The 21,339-nt window shown below is 32.1% G+C and overlaps 2 protein-coding genes across 2 annotated transcripts; both read right to left on the reverse strand.

Moving 5' to 3' along the window:
• Positions 1–824: 824 nt before the first annotated feature.
• Positions 825–6,895, reverse strand: LOC112779474 (cytochrome P450 CYP82J17). The gene is made up of 2 exons (XM_025823759.3): positions 5,719–6,895; positions 825–1,991 (listed from the first exon to the last, which is right to left on the reverse strand). The coding sequence occupies exons 1-2, from the start codon at positions 6,658–6,660 to the stop codon at positions 1,371–1,373; spliced, it is 1,563 nt and encodes a 520-aa protein (XP_025679544.1). The 5' UTR covers positions 6,661–6,895; the 3' UTR covers positions 825–1,370.
• Positions 6,896–11,337: 4,442 nt separating this feature from the next.
• Positions 11,338–14,848, reverse strand: LOC112779267 (uncharacterized). The gene is made up of 4 exons (XM_025823517.3): positions 14,568–14,848; positions 13,334–13,778; positions 13,029–13,254; positions 11,338–12,017 (listed from the first exon to the last, which is right to left on the reverse strand). The coding sequence occupies exons 2-4, from the start codon at positions 13,769–13,771 to the stop codon at positions 11,497–11,499; spliced, it is 1,185 nt and encodes a 394-aa protein (XP_025679302.1). The 5' UTR covers positions 13,772–13,778; positions 14,568–14,848; the 3' UTR covers positions 11,338–11,496.
• Positions 14,849–21,339: the final 6,491 nt, after the last annotated feature.

The following is a 21,339-nucleotide window of genomic DNA, read 5'->3' on the forward strand; positions in this document are numbered from 1 at the left end:
ATACAATAATGACAGATTTAAAAATTTTTGATAGTGAAAATAAATATATATAGTATAATAATAGTTTTTACAATTATAGTATAATATTGTAATTTGTAAAATATGATTATTTTTTAAATTATCTAATCAACAAATTACTAAAGATAATTTTATGTTTAAAATTTTAAAATTTTGGAGGATTTTAATAAATCCAATATCACAACATTTAATGTATAATTTTAGAGGTAAATTTTTTATTTTTTCAACCAATCAAAAGACTAAAATTACTATTCAGTCTTATTTCAAACATAAAAAATTAAAAATGTCTGCAAGAGTTGCCAATAACTTATATTAATTTTGTTGTGGGAGCAGAATTAATTTTGTTATGGGGCAAAATTAATTTTGTGGTGTGGGGGACAACTGACCGATATTATTAAAAACTACTAAAAGATTTTTAAATTTTCATTGAAAACACTTGCCCCCACTACTTTAAAAGTAGATCCGTCCTTTGATCACATTCACTTTAACTTTTTATAATATATAATATAATATAATATTTACATAGAATGCAAGTCCAAATTTTTATTTATATTTTAAAGAAAAATATTAATTAATTTTTTGCTAATATCAGTCGATATTTTAAAAATGATCGTTTTAACCAAATTTCTAAATGCTAAATTTTAGATATCAAAATTTCAAATTCTAATTACTAAATAAAAATATTTTTATTTAATAATTTACAAATAAAAGTAAAAATGAAAAAAAAATTACAATATAAATTAATTAATATATATTTACTAATTACAAATTAATTTTCTGTAGTTATCCTTTAATTTAATCAAGACATTTGCAAATCAAATACTATTTATATCACCCTATATAAAAGGAAATATTTCTACAATATAGTCTATATATTTACATCACACTAATATTTTAAATTAAACACCTTTTACAATATAATACATAAAAAACAACACCACTGCCACCACGCAGCAAGCATGCATGCTCACACACGTACACACATATAAACCCTAAAAGAAGAACAAAAATTATTTATGCGACATCATGTTGCTAACAAAATTATTTATGTCAAACCTTTGTTGGATTACTTTAAAACTTTTTTGTTATTACATAAATAATTTTGTAGCAACATAATCTCTCTTGAGTAATTTTAATATTTCATTTTATATTTTTATTAGGTAATAGAAAGATATTTTTTTTTTGTCAGATAGATTAGACAGGGCCTAATTTTAAGCATTATTTATGTATTACACACCCACACAACACACTCACACACTATATAAATTTATTTAAGGGTTCATTTTTTTTATCACTTGAACCCGATGCAGCTACTTGCGAGGCAGCAGCCTCGGCTGCAGAAAGATATTACTTCAGGGATAAAGTTCACAAGATACTTGTGGGCTTAGAATAATTTTTAGTGGAGTCAACTTGGGCAAGGTTAGGCCCAAGCCTTCTCTCATGTCAAGAGGTTCATCCATGGGAGAATCGAAGTCAAATGCTTGAAGGAAACGTGCAAGTGTGATGAGGCTCACTTGTGTTGCCAAAGAGGCTCCAGGGCAAACTCTTCTACCTAACCCAAATGGAAGGTATTCAAAGTGGTGATCTTCATCAACTTCTCCATTCCCATTAATAAACCTCTCTGGTGAAAACTTCTCTGGCTCTGACCAAATACTTGGATCTCTATGTAGCTTCCACACATTTCCGAAGACACGTGTCCCTTTTGGCACGTAATATCCATTAATGTAACAATCTTCTCTTGCTTCATGGGGTAATAATAGAGGTCCACCCGGATATAACCTTAGAGTTTCTTTGAAAATTGCTTGTAAATAAACAAGATTTTTCATATCATATGCCTCTACTTTTCTCAAGCTACCTACATGAACATTAATTTCCTCTTGTGCGCGCTTCAAAGCATGTTTGTTCTTCAACAATAAAGCTAGCATCCATATCATTGTTGAGGACGTTGTGTCTGTCCCTGCCAACAAGATACCCTAATACAAAAAGTCAACCTGTTAGACCATTGCAAAACATCTATCTATTTTCTATCTATCCATGATTAGCTCTATTTTCAGAAGAGAAATTGGTAGGGAAAATTAGAAGTTTAAAAGTTTAAAAATTCAATCAAAATTAAATCAAATATGATAAAATAATATTTTTATATATAAAAAATATATTTTAAATAAATATTTTATTATTTTATTATTTTAATTCAGTTAATCACTAAAATACTAAACCAATTTGACTTATTTCTCTATTTTTTAATCGATTCACTGACAATTGATTTTTATTTTGAACCAAACCAGTTTATAATGACTAACTAATTTTCGATTATTCTGGTCAAATAGGTTAATTTAGTCTAATTCTCATAATTATATTTTTAAGGTTTTAATATTCAGTTGGTGATATATTATTATTCAAGTGCTAGAGTTAAATTCCATTTTAGTTTTTGAGATCGGCGAGTTGTATTGATTTGGTCTCTGATTTTTTAATTGCCATAATTTAGTCTTCTAAATTAAAAAAATACACCAATGTAATCTTTCGTATATCTTTCGCCGCTGGAACTCAACATCGTTAGTGGCGTAGCTCAAACTTTATCACGCTAGACATATTAAAACGACGTGATATGCGTTTTGGCGCTAAAGAAGGTACTAAATGACGTCGTTTGAGTGTTTAAACAATACTAAAACGTTATATTCCTCCCTTTTAATATTGTTGAAACCCTGAAATGATATCATTTAGTGCGTTTTTAGCGTCAAAACGTGTAAAACGTCGTTTTAATATGTCTAACATGGCAGTAAGACTTGAACTATCTCACTAACGGTATTGAGGAGGGACTATATTGGTGCACTTTTTTTAATCTGGAGGATCAAATTATAGCAATTAAAAAGTTAGGGACCAAATTAGTGCAACTCGTTAATTTTAGAGACTAAAGTGGGGTTTAACTCTATTAGTTAAAAAGAATTATATTACTTTCAAATAAATGTTTTTGTTGTTGTTAAATTATAAAATAATTATCACAAATTATTAAGGATAATTAATGTAGTGTAAAATTGAGGAGGAGGAGGAATTAATAAAATGTGAAAACTCTACAATGATAGATAATATTAGGCAAAACTTTTTATATTGAGAGAGAATTAATCTTGGACAAAGTAGTACAATGACATATAGAGTTGAAAGCCATAAAAAACAAGAACTCCCCATAGTTGACTACACAAATTAGGACACCCACAAATTACTGTTGCATCAACTCATAGAAAAGAGAGACTATAACTTTCACATTGATGTTACTTGTCTAGCTAACTACTCTTGATTTTTTTTTTCTTTTTCAAATTAAAGATAGCATATTTTTAAAGTTAATTGACAGAGTCCAAGTTTCGTATACTATTTCTTGATATATGGGTGTTTCCCAATATGTCACAGTCACCCTACATATATAAAACAGTAAAATATATCAAATGGAAATTAAAAAAAATAGTGATAATTATTACATGGATCCTTATTATCTTATTATTCTGAATATTTATTTTATAATGATAGGTTTGTGTAAATTGCCAGGATCCTTGACTTTGTTAGCGCAAACATTGTTAAGTTTTTCTTCAATTACTAATGAAGGTATATTATATTAGGGTTTAATTATGTGTCATAAGAGTACATAATATATTTATTATTAGTAAAAAATTTTAAATATTTTTATTCAATAAAAATAAAATAAATGTATTAAAAATTTAAATTATTTTTATTTTAATAATTTTTTTTAATTTATAAATTTAGAAGACACATATTAACTAAACTTATTATATTATTATTGACTTAGTTTTATATAATAATATAATAATGTACACAATGTCACAACTACACACGTAACATTTAGGAGTTCAATGGACAAATGCATTTAGTTTCGTAAGAATCGAGTATTCTGTATTAATAAAAAGTCAACGCCAAGCCCCTAGAGAGTAGAGAATTTGAATAGTATGCATAATGTGGTATGAATAATTATATTTTTTGTGAGGAGGCGCTAGGTAAATAATAATTATCTTGAATAATATTAATAATTATTAATCAAATAAAAATATATTATATTTTTAAATTAATTATCTAAATTTTAATATTAAAATAATTATCTGTTCATTTTAGTAAAATGAACATTCGATATATCTATTATTTATATTGTTTAATATTTTTATTGTATACTTATACTTTTCCATTTTTTATATAATAGGTTTTTTGTGGATTTAATTTTTTTTAAGTGATAAAAATTGTGGACCTCGGCCTGTTATTGGAATACCAAAAACAAATTAACAATAATTAAATTTTAGATTTTTAAGTGATAAAAATTTTTAAATTATTTATTTTAAAAATTTAAACTAATAAAAAAACAAATAATTATCTATATATAATATATATAAGATTTTATTTTTAAATTTTATTGTTAACAATATATATAATCTAAAAAGAAAGTCTATGTCGATATTATTAGGGGTGGCAATAAATAGGGTAGAGTAGGATTTGAATCAAATTCTAACTTTATTCACTAATTGAGATTTTTATATAAACTCAATCTAATTTTACACGTGAATTGGGAATATTCTGACCCTAATTTTATCTGTTTTTAATTCGCAGGTATCCGATTCTATCCGTGGATTACTAAAAAGATGTAATATTATTATATAACTTGATGATAATTTAAAATAAAATTAATTTTTATATAAAAAATATTAAATTATCAATTAATAATCTTTTTTAATAGCTAAAAATCTTTTACATTTAGTAAGAGGTGAATACTTAAAACCTACATATTACAGTCCTATCCGATTGAATTAAATCGGATTGAATATTTGCGGATAAATTTTATATTTACTCTAGATATTGTGCTATATTTTATCCTATCGAATTAGATTGGATAATATCGTACTATACATCTGATTTAAAAATAAATTATTAAAATCGGAGTTCCTGTATACTTATCCAAATTTTACCGCTATATTTATGGAAATTCTTGGTTTTTTGGCACCACAAAATTTCAATTTATAGAAATCTTTTTTGTTTCATATATTGAAACATCATTTTCTATGTAACAACACAGTATTGTTGATGATACAATTTAGTACCCATGGTGTCACCGTGGGAAAAATCTATGTTTATCATAGAAAGCTTGGCTTCTTTTATCTTATCTTTTCTTGTTTTATTTATTTTTCTTTGTTAAAAAATAATAATTGTAACAATACGACGTATTTGAAACAAATTAAAATAGCAGTGGGAACTTAAAAATAAAGTCAAATAAATTTCATTCATGTAAAATTGGTGACTTTTGGTCTTACCTTCTTTAAATTCTTTTTTTTTCTTTACTTAATGTTGTGGCTAAATCCCTAATTACCTCTCTTCACAAACTTTATTACTCTTTATAAAAGGTTTAGTTGTAATATTATTTGTCAACAATATTATTGATACATTAAAATCAGTTACTAATATATTTATCTATAAATATATGGATAATTTAATTTATTTTTAATGTATATTTATATTTTAATATATATTTTATACTAATAATTAATTTTAGTGATTGATTTTAGTGTGCATGTAATATAATAGATTATTTTTGTATATTTGAATTGTTGTCTATTTGATATATAATTTCAACCTAAGAGTGATTAAAAGTTACCAAAAGTCTAAGAGTAATTAAAACGGCATACATATGCATGAAAAAGAGTCTAGGCTTACCATAATTTGAGCTTTAATGATAGTGTCACGTGTATGGCCAGAATCAGGATCATCTTCAACAACGGAAAGCATGACATCAATGAAATCTTGCTTCTCGCTTGAGCTATTTACCTTATTACCCTTCATCCTATGATCTTCAACCCAGCTTCCCAAAAGTGTGTCCAAATCTTTTGCAATTCTCTTCATGGATTTAAGAACTTTCCCTTCTATACCAAACCATTGAATTATAGGGATCACATCCGAAGGAACAAAACCCCCTCCAGATAAATGCAAAGCTTCTCTTATAAGCTTCACAACTCTATGTGCTTCAACATCGTCCACATCTTGCAAGAAACTAAAGTACCTTTTTCCTGCTATCATCTTTGTGATTATGTTGAAACTTAACCGTTCCAACCATTCACTAATAACAACAACTTTAACTGGCGAATTTCCTGCAGAATACAATAACAGATCCTTGATCAAAGTATCAATCTCGGATTCATATACATACCTCAATAATTCGACGCGGCGAGACGAGAGTAGTTCAAGCGTAGCTAGCTTCTTGTGTTTTATAAAGAAGGAGCCATAAGGAGCGAACCCAAAACCGGCGTAGTTATAGCCAATGTATACTCCCTGGCTAGACTTGGGGCGCGAGGCAAGAGCTTTGTCATTTATGGTGAAACATTCTTTGATTCCATCTTTGTTAGAGATCACAATAGCAGGGTATGATCCCAGACGGATTCGGAATATGGGACCGTACTTATCGGAGAAAGAAGCGAAGGTTCTTGCAAGTGGAGTTTTGGTTCCTAGTAAATGGAGGTGACCTATTAATGGGAACGCACCAGGTAGTTCTGGTGCTTGCAATTGCTTCTCACTTGTTTTGTTCATAATCCTCCATATGTTGTAGACAAGGACCAAGGCTAAAGCTACAAGCATTACTGTTGGAAGAGAAAGGAAATCCATTATTTGTGGTCTAAGTTTTGTGTAAGATTGAAGCTAAGATTATTGGGTCATAAGATTTTGAGAAGTGTCCTATTCGTTTATATATTGGTCTCGTGGGAAACCATGGTTTAATTTTATAGTTGCAATTGGGTATAAATATTTTTAGAATTTTTGTTAGGTAGAGAATTACTTTTGTAAATAATGTAAATAATGAGTCTATAATTGACCCAATAAAGTAAAAAGATACTCTACTTCTAAATTATCTTGTAAACCTTAATATTAGAATAACTATCTGCACATCTAGAGAATTGAATATCGAGCTATTGTTAACTGTGTATGAATAAATCAAATCAAAAGAAATAACTATCCAATTAAAAATAATGAACATAATCATTTGCATACCTATTAAATTGAACATATGACATATCCATTGTTCACATTATTTAGTATTTTCATTGTCTACTTATATTTTGTCATATTTTATTGTAAATTGTAATTAACTATATGTGGAGTGCAAAAGTAGAACGTGCAAAATTGTAATTAACATTTGTATTTGTTTAGATGCGTGTAAAAGATGATTTTTGGCTACTTGTAGATTTTGTATAGGCTTAGATGAAAATTTTCTGAAGACCCAATATGGTGGTCAAATCCTATTTGTTATTGGCCAAAATACAAACAATCACATATATATATATATATGAGATTGTCCCCGTTGAAAACACTAACACTGAAGGTGGTTGTTGGAATTATTTCATCAAGATTTGGGAGATTACAAGTAAAATAAGTTGTGTTTTATATTAGATATGTAATGGAAGGATCTCCAACTTAGAGAACTACTGTAGAATTATGTAAGTATACTAGTTAAGATGGATTCTTTGAAATTATCAAAAAGATTGAGAGAGTTAATAAGGATGCTTGGAATTATCTGAACAAGTGGTTTAGAGATTTTTAGAGCTGAATTTTCTTCAGTAATATACCTAAAATAGACAACATCTGCAATAATGCTTGTGAAGTCTTCAACTCTAGAATCAAAGAAGTTAGAGCCAAGCCTATTATCACATTTTTTGAAGAAGTTGGGATGTATGCATTGAGGTCTATAGCTAGGAACAAGTCAAGTTTAATTCGAACATTGAAATTTCACCTCCAATACAGTGCAGCAGATTAGAAAAGATAAAGAAGGAATAAAAGAATTGAGTCCCTGTGTGGTCTGGTGATACAAACTACGAGAAATTCGAAGTTCATGGCTAACCAACCAACATGGTTGTGGACTTGAAAAAGAGGCTCTGCACATGTGATTTCTGACAATTGAGTGATAATATTTTTTACATGTTTATTGTTATCTTATTATTGCTATCCATGAGTGGCAATTGAATTTATAATTGGCTTATTATTGTTATCTTTGTTGTTGTGTTAATTCTATTTGGGGATGCTATGTGTGCATGTTTGTACTGCATTGGTAAGGACCGGTAAAAAATCAAATGAATTTTGTCATAAGTGGTTGACTATGGAAGCATATAATGACATATATGCCTTCCATATCAATCTAATTTCAGGTCAAGCACTATGAAAAAAGTCACTATATAACAAGCCATAAGTATCTAAATTTAGAAAGAAGTCAGGGCCAATTAAAAAAAAAAAAAGAAGAAAGGATGCAGATGAGGAGGCAAGTGGGAGTAAGAAGCAGAAGACCAAGCTAAAAAAAATTTATGAAAAATGTTGCTGTTGTTATTGTGGTAAAGTAGGACACAACAAAAGAAATTGTGCAAAGAGAGATGCTGCTGCAGAAGTGACTGCTGTTGCAGAAGCTACTACTACTAATGGTGGTGAAAGTCAGGCTAACAATTCTGCTCCAATTGGACCGGTAAATGGTGATGAAGTCACCCCTGTTCCACAACTTCATATTGAAATCCAGCTTGAACTCAATCAACCACCCTTGTTAGAAACTGATGATTCTCAACAGGTTCACAATATTAAATGACATTGATTTTATTAAATATATATTCTTGTCAATTTTATTAACTATTATACATGTTTTTGTTGATAGGTTTTATCAACTCCTGTTAAGCTACCAAAACTCCCTTCTAAAAGAAAGTTGTCCAAAGCTGTAAAATCAATTTCAGAAAGCAGTAATTCATCAGCAAGAACCCCACCTACTGCTACTTCACTAGCTAGCACTCCACCAGCAAAGAATCATCCACCTAATTCTATGCAAGGTGCAACACAGAAAACTACTACTACAAAGCTTGCAAATTTTTTGAAGCTTGTGTTCAATCCTGAATTCACACTACCCAGAATAAAAAAAAAATGAAGACTTAAATTATTATGTATATGGAACCTTTAGTATTTTTGTCCATCTATTTTGTTTGAATTATTTAATTTCAATGTTGTCTTAATTAGGATCCTATGATTTTATGGCTTTGTAAGACCTTAATTATGAAAACTTTGATATCATGAATGAACAATGTTTCTTAGTGAACAATGTTTTAACTATGTTTCATTATATTATGGACAACAATTATAATATGAATGAATGGATTAGTATTTCATATTGTTTCTCCAATTTTCAAAATATGCAAGTACAGTGATGTCGTTTACTTTAATTTGCATTTCTTTCAAATAAAAAGATAGGTATAAGTACAGGAACAACATATGCATATAACATGTCATTTATTTTTTACTAGATACAATTGGCTAAATTGTCTATCCAACTTGAAGAGAAGAACAACTCTTCTATAATCAACAGCATAAATACAAACACCAAAATTTTACCCATTTTAGAATTCTAACTTCAGACTCTAACCTCCCAAGTTTTCAAGCAGTCTTTATCTTCTATTCTTCATTGTCAATTGAAAGGTGTTCTACCATCACATGTTATCACATCTTCTTCCAGAATTTTATCTACCTATATAAACAATCCACACCACTTTTTACCTACAGTCTGCACCCAAGAAAGTGAATCGGCCAAGTTTACAGCAATACAGAAATACATTGTAGTTTGGGCAAACAACAACAATCACTTAGATTGTAGTTTGGGCAACCGACAAACGGTCCTCCTGGGTTGGAATCCGTTCCTGACCATCGCAACACTAGTCTCGACCCGCACCTATACCATTCTGACAAATGCGAATCTCTATTTCTAGTCATTCTCCTCATAATGCTTCCAAAAGATCGTGGGTTGTTCGAGCTCCCAGCTACGTTGCCCGTGCTAGCCATAACCGTGTGGCTTTGAAGATGGAGAAGTCAAGACAAGAGAATACAAGCGAAGAGATAAGAAGAGAGTGGGCAATGCATAGGTTGATCTTTAAATTTGGGGATTAGAATTTTTAACTTCAATTTAGGGACCAAATTGAATAAAAAAAGTTTACTCATCCATGTCACCTAACCGTTTTGTTGCCAGCGTGTCATAGAGGAGTCCAGATCAGCTTTCCGGTGGAGCTTGGTGGACGGAAATTGCTAGAAAGACGACTGTGGGTCCCATTGTACAACTTCAGGAATGAAATTGGGTAACTATTAAGTTCAGGAATTACTTTGAGACTCAAGTGTAATTTCAGGGACCACTTTGAAACTTAACTCATTTGATGTGTGTAACATTAGACTGCCATTTTCTCCTTTTCTTCTTCTCTTCTCGACGCCAAACCTCTCATCTTTTCCCTCTATTGCTTTTCTTTCTTTAAGAAATGAGAGATTCAAATTCTCTTAGGTAGCGTTTGGAAGAGAGACAGAGATTAAGAGACTAAGACTGAGAGATAAAGACTGAAATAAGTCTCAGTATTGTGTTTGGTGTAAAGTAGGAGACAAAGACTAAAATAAGAATAAAGCTCTAATTTAATTTGCACAAAGAATAACGTTGGAATTAATTAATTGAAATGAGAGTATTTTAGGTATAAAATGTTATTAAAATTTCAGTTTCTGTTCTCAAAAATTTCAGTTCCATGTGTCCCTAATTTTTGGAGGTACTAAAATACTAAAATTTTAGAGACATAGATTAAAATTTTAATACCAATCTCTAAGTCAATAAATATGATACTGACTTACTGAGTTCCAGTCTCACAGTCTTCATCTCAATATCTCAAAAAAAACTCTACCCTACGGTGGCTTAAAGCCACTTTTTTTTATATTACTTTTTTTGTTTTGTTTTAAAATGTAGGTCTTATTTGACAAGGGTGAGCGGGGAAGAACTTAGAGCAAAAGGTGAGTGGGGACATAATGACAAGGACTATTTTGAAATTTTAAAAATATGGAGATGTTCTTAATTAAATCTCCAACCCTAATGGTGAAAATATTCATTTTTTTGACAGAATATTGTATTATTTCAAATGTTTTTGTCACCATAAAGATTAAATTGAAAAAAAATTTATAATTTAAAAACTCAATTAAAAAAATTATAAAAATTTAATTAAAAATTCGATAAAATTATAGATATCTATAGAATAGTTAAATATTTTAAATTTTTCCAAAGTAATAAATATTGTGAAACTAGAGAAATATAAGTTAAATCAAAGCTAAGCAAAGAATAAATTGTTGTAAGTGGTTAAAAGTCTCATGGACCTCATTTGAACTCCAAGTCGTATGTTCGATTTTTATCTCTTTTCCTATATCATCTTTATTAAAGAAGGAACTGTTATACTTGTCTTGTGAGATTTTTGGATTTTGAAACTTGGACTTTGAAGTTTTAATAATTTAGTTTCACTTCAAATATAAATGATATCTACTAGGACGTTTCTTTTTTTTTTATGAACAAAACAAAATACCGATGTACACTATCAAAGTTCGAATCTATCTTATAATCCATCCTATCCTATAAATCCTAGGAAAATATCAAAACCTAAGTTTAAGAATGGGCTCAATTAAAGAAATCTACATGGGAGGCAAACCATGGATATAATCATTCCAGATTTCAGTTGCAATTGAGTCTCTCAACTGCGAAGCAAGAGCAATTTCATCTGCATAAAAAGTAGAATCTAGCGGCGGATGCGTGTGCGACTCAATGTGTGACATTGGCAGAACTTCCTCTTCTAAAGATGGTAGCGATTCCTCCATTGAAAATGGCATCCCCTCTCCATACATTTTGAAAATCCAATCATCCGGTTTCTCACTGCGAATGTAATTGTGCAATGCACTTGTTGCCACCACTAACTTCACCTGTGTTTGTAATGGGTATGAAGGAGCAGACATCAATATCGGGAACCGTGCCTTTAAAGCCCCGAAAGTTCGATCGGAGATACTGTGCAATAACGAGTGCCGTTGATTGAACAGTTCACCTGCATGCCGCGGGGTGTAACCACTTGGGAATTCCTTGGAGTGATATGGAGTATTGGAATATGGAGCAATGAAACCTGCCACATTTGGAAACTTGCTATCTACAAGGTAGTATTTACCTGTGTGATAAAAAGTGTGTTAATCTGCTAATCTAACAATTGAAATAAAATTGTACAGTAGTCATACATAAAACCGAGTATTCATCCATTGAGTTCTAAGTTTCATTTTGATCACAAAAAATTTAACTTGATTGTTCCAATCAAGTCTTAAATCTAACGAAAAGGCGCAACGCTTTCCAAATGACTAATTCAATAATCACTAGCGACCTCAAAGTGGCATTGACATGCATTTCTTCCCTATCAGTCTCTTACAATTTCAACCAAATACATTAGCTAAAACATTTGCATAGAGAACCAAAAATCCAATAAATCTGACAAGTAGTCAATGACTCCAAGGTGGGCTTTGTTAACTTAAAAGCTCAGCTCCAATATCACCTCTGTATCAATGGAAGAGTCATAACTAAAGAGACTGGAACCTTTCCAGGAGCTTATGCACGGGCAAGTTGACAAACTGACATGAGCCAAATCGATTTATTGAGGGAGTGAAACAGATTGAAAAAGTTTGACCGCAATATATGCAGAAAGTTTTATAGAGAAAAGGAAAGATAAGTGAATTTGCAGGATTGATGTCTAGTATTTTTATGATGGGGGTTGGCTGCATCACTTTCTAAGCTCACAACTAATAATGAATCATACAAGCAAATTCTTCTTCTGAGTAAGAACTTTTTTTTTCCCATTCAATAATCGGTCTTCACTTTTAAGTGGAAGGTGGAAATGCCAAGCAGGAAACACGTAATAAAATTTTGTTAACAAGCTGAAATGCTGATAAAAATTTAGGACATAATGGAACAGATAAAAAAAATTTGGCTTAAAAAAACAAAAAATTACTGATGTGAAGTTGTGAACTTTAGACAAAAAGGTTAGTTATTCATAATCATTTATTTTTCCTGTTAAAAAGTTCTGCATAATCATAAAAACAAAATCACTATAAAATCTTAGAAGTAGTGTTCAAAATGAAGTGAACAAATTCAACTATGCAAATGAAAACTCCATTTTACTGACTAAAATTACCTTCAGGAACCTGCAACCTATTCTGCCTGGTGATTGCGGAGTTAAAAACCTGTAAATCCGTAGCGGATCCTTCCCAGCCAGCCAAAACATAACAGAATTTGAGGTCAAATGAGCATGCTGCCAAAATATTCTGTGAAAGTAAACCGTTCTTATTACGGAAAGGTCCTTGCTCATCCACACCAACTGTCACAGGTACATGTATACTGTCAACTGCTCCCACACAATCCTATTAAACAATATTGACTCAATGAGATAGAATCAATCCCAAACAAGGTTGTCATCAAACACATTTCAAGAAATCTTACTTTAAAATATGGACAGAATCTAGGATCTTCAAAGATTTTCGGAGGAACTTCAGAACCAGGAGGCTGAAAATAATCCAGTGAAATTGACAATATTGCATTCAAGACGTTGTTAAAATGTCGACTAATAGTTTCTCCAGAATAACGAAATAACTCTTGAACGGCCCTTGTCCGCAGATTATGTCCAATAATGAACATAAATATGGCCAGTTGCTCCTCAATTTTGATTCGATTTGTGTGGCGTAATAAACCCTTGGCTTGCAGCATATCACACAACTTGTAGAATATACTCTTATCCATGCGGAAGTTCTCTAGACAAAGTTCATTTTGACCATTAAGTACTGCATCTACAAACTTTTCACCTTTAGATGCCAAGCAACTCAGATCTTTGGGTACATGATTCCCAGAGACTCCATCCTTTTCCTCATCAGAACTATCCATTTAACAACTAGGACATCAACAGATGTGAGTTAGAAAATGGAATATGGAAACAAAAATTGTTCTACCATTAAAATATAAATCAATGAAAGGCTCATTTTGTTTATACCTTTTTTAACCCCTTTCCCCCCACTCCATTCATGCACATAGGCTAAAAGCCAAACAATTCCATGTATAGGACTAAAAGACAAAAAAGTTTGTTCATGAAAGCATATGTTAATGAATAGTATTCATTAACCATTACTCTTAATTTAATAATTTAATCTCTCTAAAAATAAATTTATAGTTTAAAATTTTCAGGTAATAAATTTTTAAACTTTTTGCTTAACATGGGCACCCTAAGGTCATTGAGCATGTGCCCTTAACGCAAATGTTAAATGGTTAGCATACTCTTCAGTCTTCACTAAAACACTCAAATCGCACTCAGTAATACTAATATTACCCATTAACAAGTTTTCTAGTTTAATTTACTAATCTATTCCTTAATCCATGACTACCTAATTCAAATAGCTCTTTAGTCACACAAACAAAACTTCAGCACTACATAACCCATCTCAATCTTAATTAATCACTTGTACTAAAATAAGCTTAATCCATGTTCAGAATAGTAATTACCCAATCTAATAACATGTACACCTAATTTCAACTCTTAGAGGTATAGTTCAATCACATATAACATAATCAACCCATCACAATTCAGCACAATCAAATTCATACAGGAGCATGATAACTCGTAAATCATAGTCCCGTGACCTAGAGTTTGAGAGAATAGCACTAACTTTCATTAAAGATCCCCTACCTCAAAGTGAGTAATTCGTAAGTGAAGTGTAGAAATTGGCGGTGCAGCAGCGAGCGTCCTCAGTGATCAGCGGCAGCGATATCGACAACCGCCATAGCTCGTAGCAGCAGCGGAGAAAGGGAGAATGGAACAGAAAGCACGGCGGAACAGGGCAATGCAGCGGTGGCAGAATCAACCTGATTGTACGTCACTAGCAGAAGGGCAGAAGCAGTTCCGGCGGCTCCACTACATCTCGTTAACAAATACTCCAACTATGTTTAAATTTTGAATAAATATATAACAATTTTTAGTATTTTTGGCTCATCAACATAAATATTAAATTATTTTTAATAAATAAATTTTATATAAATATAAATATAAATTATATATTTTTTATATGTAAAATTTTAAAAAATGTGCAAATTATTATTAATTAAATACGGCGAAAGCTAGTGCGGTAAATTAGAGAGTGCAGCACTCTTTAAAAGTTATCAGGTAAATTAAATTTATTTATTACTATTATTATTTTCTTTTTTTTTCATGGGCTGAATAAATAAATTAACACTGACAAAAAAACATAATTTCTTCTTTTAACACGACCTTTACACCACAAAAGTACTCATAAAACTTGATCGAATTCTTCTATTACTCTGTTATTGTCGATGCATGTCTTCAAGCATCTTCACTGTTTTGTTTGATGGTAGTGCTTCCACTATCGTTCTGGCTGGCCACAGATTTTGACGCTCTTGAACCCACTCCTTTCCACTTCTGCCATGAATAACCTTTGAAGCCCGAAAAATTGCTGCATAGAAGAGGAAGAAGCCTGTCTGTCGCCGCTGCTGGTTAGCTAACTCCAAACACAAACCGGTTTTGTGAACCCCGTCTTCAAACACAAAATACATGGCAGTTACAACAAGTCCATTATCTTTTATTTCAAATTATCCTCAACGTGTACGTAATAGAATGAAAAATTAAAATACAATTATATTTAAACAATTATTTGTATTACTTTTTTATTAATTTATTCAAAAAATAATTAAACTTTAAACTAATTGGTATAAAATATTACAGATATAAAACTAAGAGAAATTTTTATTTGTATAAGAATGAGCCTAATAAATAATTATTCTATTTAATATATAATTAAAAGTATTTCTTTCTAGCTATAATTCAAATGGCATACTCTTTTTATACTCACCTAAAAGATTGTGGATTTGGGTCTTTCTATTTTTGGTAAAAAAAAAATGAGTACTTCTTTCTTTTATTAACTTATATTGAATAATCGCGTAAAATTTTTTTGTCATAGTATTTGAACCAAAAAAAAGAAAATGTTATTTTAAGGAAAACTAATAATATATTTTTAATACAAAATAATAAATTTTAAATATAGTAAAGTAACATATTTCAATAAAAAAATTGTTAATAAAAAAGTTATATAAATATTTTTTATATGAATTTTGTTTCGCACAAAATAAAATTATTATATGTTTGTTTGCTTCTTACGTTGTATATATATTTTTTTAAATTAAATTTATATAATACAAAATCTTTTATCATTCACTTCATACTTAATGTTATAATTTTGTTTTACATAAAATAAAATTATATATATGTATTAATTAAATTTATATAACACAACATTTTTTATTATTGTATTTTTTATATTTAATATTATAATTTTGTTTTACACAAAACAAAATTTATTTAAATTTTAATATTATATACATAATATATATTTAATATTATTTTTTTTAAGATTCTAATATATCTTTTTTTGTCTGAATTTAGTACATGAATTTTCAACTTATTTTTCATGTATTATTTATTTTAATTCTAAAGCCCAGTAAATTTTTTTGTTGTATAGCTATGTTGCTTTTAATACGGAAAAGCTCTGCATACAAGCCATTAAGGCTTGTATGCTTTACAAGCTCATTAAACAATAAAACGAAAATACGCGCTGCTCCACATACATTGATTACACGCGCTATATAAGATCCCGCGTATATCTAACTACCAAATTTAAAATATTTGTTTCCTTCTTCGTTTTCGTTATTTTGAGATTTGGTTGTTCTTCTTCTCGCGCGTCTTCCCTCATTCTTCTCCATTGTTCTTTTCCTCTCCCTTTCTCACTGGTATGTTCTTCGTTTACGTTACTTTTTTCTCTCTCTGCAACTCGAGCTTCGTTTTCTATTTTGATTTGTTGTTTTCTGAAATCAAAGTTTGAACTCGTTTTGAAGATAATGGATCATTCCACCTCAGATTCTCAGCTGAATCCAGGCGAAGTGGATTATGAATTTGAATATAACGAAGTTCCTGAGGTTTGATTTACATAATAAATTTTCTTTCAGTAATTTTTATAGCATTGTGTAGTTGAAAAATTGCTGAACATTGACTGTGAAACTAACACGTTAACATGAATCTGTCGATTCAATGTATTAATTGTGATTAATTACCTAGAATTTATAGCAGACGCTCGGGTGTAGATCAGGTCTTGTTTTGGGTGTATTTTTGCTAGAAGTGTGGGTGTATCTACACTACTGGTTTTGTTATTTTTAATTGAGTTGTTGTTGTTCAGGTGTGTTATATCAGACATGATTGGGTGTGTTTTTAGTTTTTGACATGGTGTATTCTGCAGCCTGTGTATTTACAGTTTATGGCTTTAAAGGTCATTGTGTAGTTGAGTTGTTGCGGTTCGGCTGTATCATATTAGGCATGATTGGGTGTATTTGAATCATATCTATGGGTGTATTCACAGTTTCTGACACGGTGTATTGTGCAGCCTCTCTCGGTTGTTGATGACGAGCTTGTTCTGAAGGTTGGAATGACCTTTACCACCCTTGAAGATGCTGGAAAATTTTACAGGAACTACGCCAAGGCTGCAGGTTTCTCTACAAGAGTTCGGTGCACAAATAGGAAGGGAAATGAGATTAAGAATCAACTGATTACATGTAGCAGAGAGGGAAAATGGAAATCTAAAATATCTCCGACCGAGAAGACCAATCCTACAGCCGGTTTAAACTGTCCTACAAGAATTTATATACACACATTGAAGGATGTCGGTGCTTGGATTATCTCAAAGGTTGTGCTCGATCATTCACACCCCTGCTGTCCAAGCAAAGTAGAGATGCTCAAACAGCACAGGGAACTAAGCATGTCCATTCGTCGTACAATAGAGAATAACGAGGAGGCTGGTATCAGACCAAGCAAAACATACCAATCATTTGTTGCGGCTGCCGGGGGTCATCGCGAGTTAAATTTTATCGAAAAGGACGTGAAGAATTACATTACGAGGGAAGTGCGGAATGTTTCCGAACAAGAAGATGCAAAAGAATTCGGGAAATATTTGTTAAGAATGAAAGAGAAGAATCCGAATTTCTTTTTTGAGCTCCAACTCGAAGAGGATCAATCGATTAAGCTCGCTTTTTGGGCCGATGCAAGAAGCAGAGCCGCCTTTGAGTATTTCGGAGACGTCATTTCATTCGACACCACCTACAATACAAACAGGTAACAAACTGCCCCTGTTTATGATGCTAAATTATTTTATTTTTACGAATCCGCATCAGAGGTGTATATTGGCTGTTTCATTGGGTGTATGCGAAGCATTTGTTTAGGTGTAACTAATGATTTTGCATTCTGGACCAAGGTAATTTGTTTCAGGGATAATTTGGTCTGTGGTTCTTTTGTCGGGGTGAATCACCACGGTCAGTCAACACTTCTCGGATGCTCTTTGATGAAGAACGAAGAAATTGAATCATTCAAATGGTTATTTCAATGCTAGCTTCGTTGCATGGGAGGAAACGCTCCGAAAGGGTTTCTCACCGATCAGTGCGCATCAATGAAAAGGGCTTTAGAGGCCTGTATGCCAACGACAATTCACCGTTGGTGTATTTGGCACATCATGAAGAAGATTCCAAGTAAATTAAACGGGTACAAGGGACATGCCGATATCGAACAAGAAATGAGCCAAGTTGTTTGGAACTCTCATAACAAAGACTCATTCGATAGGAATTGGAATGATTTTCTACTGAATTTTGGTCTTGCGGACAACAAGTGGCTTTCAGGTAATGTCTTTTTAAAATCTGCAGCAGAGGTGTATATTGCATGTTCCCTCGGGTGTATTTACAGTCTGTGTTTGGGTGTATTATGCAGATCTGTACGAAGACCGTCACATATGGGTTCCTATCTATCTGGATCACCACTTCTGGGCAGGGATGAGAAGCACACAAAGGAGCGAGAGCATGCATTCATTTTTTAACAAGTATATCACCCCGAACAGCTCACTTATTCAGTTCGTCAAACAATACGATAATTGCCTCGGAAGCAGGGAGCAAGCAGAGAGAGAATCAGATGTTGCAGATTTTCATACGGTCATACCGTGTGCAACCAAATCCTCCATTGAAGCTCAGTTTCAAGATGCGTACACTCACGCAAAGTTTAAGGAAGTCCAAGCGCAATTCAGAGGAAAGGCGAATTGCATCACCAGATTAAAGAATTCCGCTCTAGGCTATTCAGTATACGAAGTTGGAGAACAAGTTTCCAGCTCAATATTCAACAAGTTCGTGGTTACTTACGACTCAGTTGCAGCCAAGGTAAAATGCGAATGCTTATTATTCGAGTTGAGAGGGATACTGTGCCGTCACGCACTAAGCGTGTTAAGCTTCGAACAAGTAAGCCAAGTGTCACCTAGATACATACTGGAACGATGGAGCAAGAAGGTAAAGAGGCGACACACACACATCAAGAGCAGCCACGACGAGCCACTAATGGAGCCAAGAAGCAAGAGGTTCGACCAATTGGTTTTTCGTTCGCAAAATATTTGCGAATTTGCCTCCGAATCGGAGGAGCTGACTGCAATTCTGCACCGTGCGTACGATAACGTCATGGCCGAGATGGAAGCATTAAAAGCCAAAAGGAAGGGGACATCTTCTTTATCCCACGAAGACACCAACTTGGAATCCATTAACGAGCTTCAAAGGCCGCCAAGGATTCGAACAAGAGGACGTCCAAAAAACAGGCTAGGTTCAAAGCTGGAGAAACAGATTGCAAATGGCACAAAGAAGAAGAAGACGAAAGTTTTAAGCGAGGTAAAAGTAATGTTCTTTAAATTTGTGGCGATTGAGTTTATTTTTCTCGTTAATAGGTTAGCTAATGTGTGAGTGTTATATTCAGATAAACCTGTTTGATGCTGCATCAGCGGCGCATTCAAATTCCAGCCAATATCAAGGACACGTTATGAATTATCAGTTCAGGGTACCAGCAGCAGGGGATAACTCTTTGGGTGTATAGTTTTATAGAATATGGGTGTAAAAGCACCGTTCTTTTGGGTGTATTTTTGTTCATTGACAATTTACATATAGACACATATATAGATTCATATAGAACAAAAGCTGTAAAAATTCGCAGGTTATGGGTGTATATTTGATTTGATGTTTTTCTTCATATTTTAGTACATGTAATTCATACATTTTGAATACAGCATAGACAGTTTGGGTGTATATTTTATGCAATCTTGGGTGTATTATTAGACCTGCGTTGGGTGTAACAGTTTATAATTTGCGTTTATATATGCCTTAATTTTTTCCTTCATATTTTACCACCTGTAATACAGCTTTTGAATACATCACAGACAGTTTACCAGCACATGTAGTTTAACTATGGGAAAAAATATACAGGGAATAGAAGTTGTTGATAAATGGCAAATATTTATATCATTTGTTCAATTTACAAACTACCCAGCAGTTGGATTACGCAGTTTCTATATCAGCAGAATTAATCTGACAAAACGGACTCAATAATACAGAGGATGGCTTCGACAGCCTTATAGCACTACTCTCCCTAATTGCCCGATATCTTTCTTTATTCATCTCACTGAATAGTATCCGGGAAGCATACTCCACTCTATAGTGGTCCACCTCCTCCTACAATTAAAAAGTATATTCTGTTTAAACAGCAATATTAATTCAGTAAAGTAATACAGAGTTATATAGTTCTAAAGACAGTTACCTGTGGCCAATTATCCCATTCATACTTCCTCTTTTTGATGTTTTCCGGCTCAATTAACTCCATCCACTTCATAACATAGATAGCGCAGTCATAGCTGAAAACGAAGAAAATAAATTACAAATCTCATTTACGAAAGTTTAATGTTCAGACTCACAAATTTATACCTTGTTTTTTGGTCTGATATTTTAACATATGATGATTTAATTTTCTTCTCGTTCTCCCCTTTCTGCAGAGGTTCCCCGCCGGCATATGTTATCAATCTTGAAAATACATATCCCTTAAATAGCAAAACAAATCAGTAATACACCCGAATAAATGCACAAGATACACCCAACTGAATGGACAATATACACCCAACACAACTAATGAAATAGACCTAAATATTAAAGTAAAGAAGACAGGGGCAACTTACAGTGAATTTATTAATGTCCTTTCTCTCATCGCTTGGAGCTTTTTTGTGTAGCGGGTCAAGTATATGACATTTCCGCTTTGTTGTATTTATTAGCCATAACCACCAATGCCCCGAGTGGCAAACAGGAGCAAAAATCTGAAGGATTGCCACATTTCAACAGTGTGTTATTTTATTTGGCATATAAGTAAATAAGCGTACTAACAAATTTAGCAAACGAAAACTTACATATGGATGCGAAGTTAATTTTTTTCTATCTATGAAGGGAATGAAACTCGGTTAGGCTTCCACCCTGAATTTCTTTTTCGTTTTCGGTGATACGAATTCCCCCTTTGGGTGATCCGAAAGTGCCATGCACTGCAAGAATTGCGAAACAAGAAA

This window comes from Arachis hypogaea, chromosome 19 (genome assembly GCF_003086295.3).
Source record: "Arachis hypogaea cultivar Tifrunner chromosome 19, arahy.Tifrunner.gnm2.J5K5, whole genome shotgun sequence".
Taxonomy (NCBI): Eukaryota; Viridiplantae; Streptophyta; class Magnoliopsida; order Fabales; family Fabaceae; genus Arachis; species Arachis hypogaea.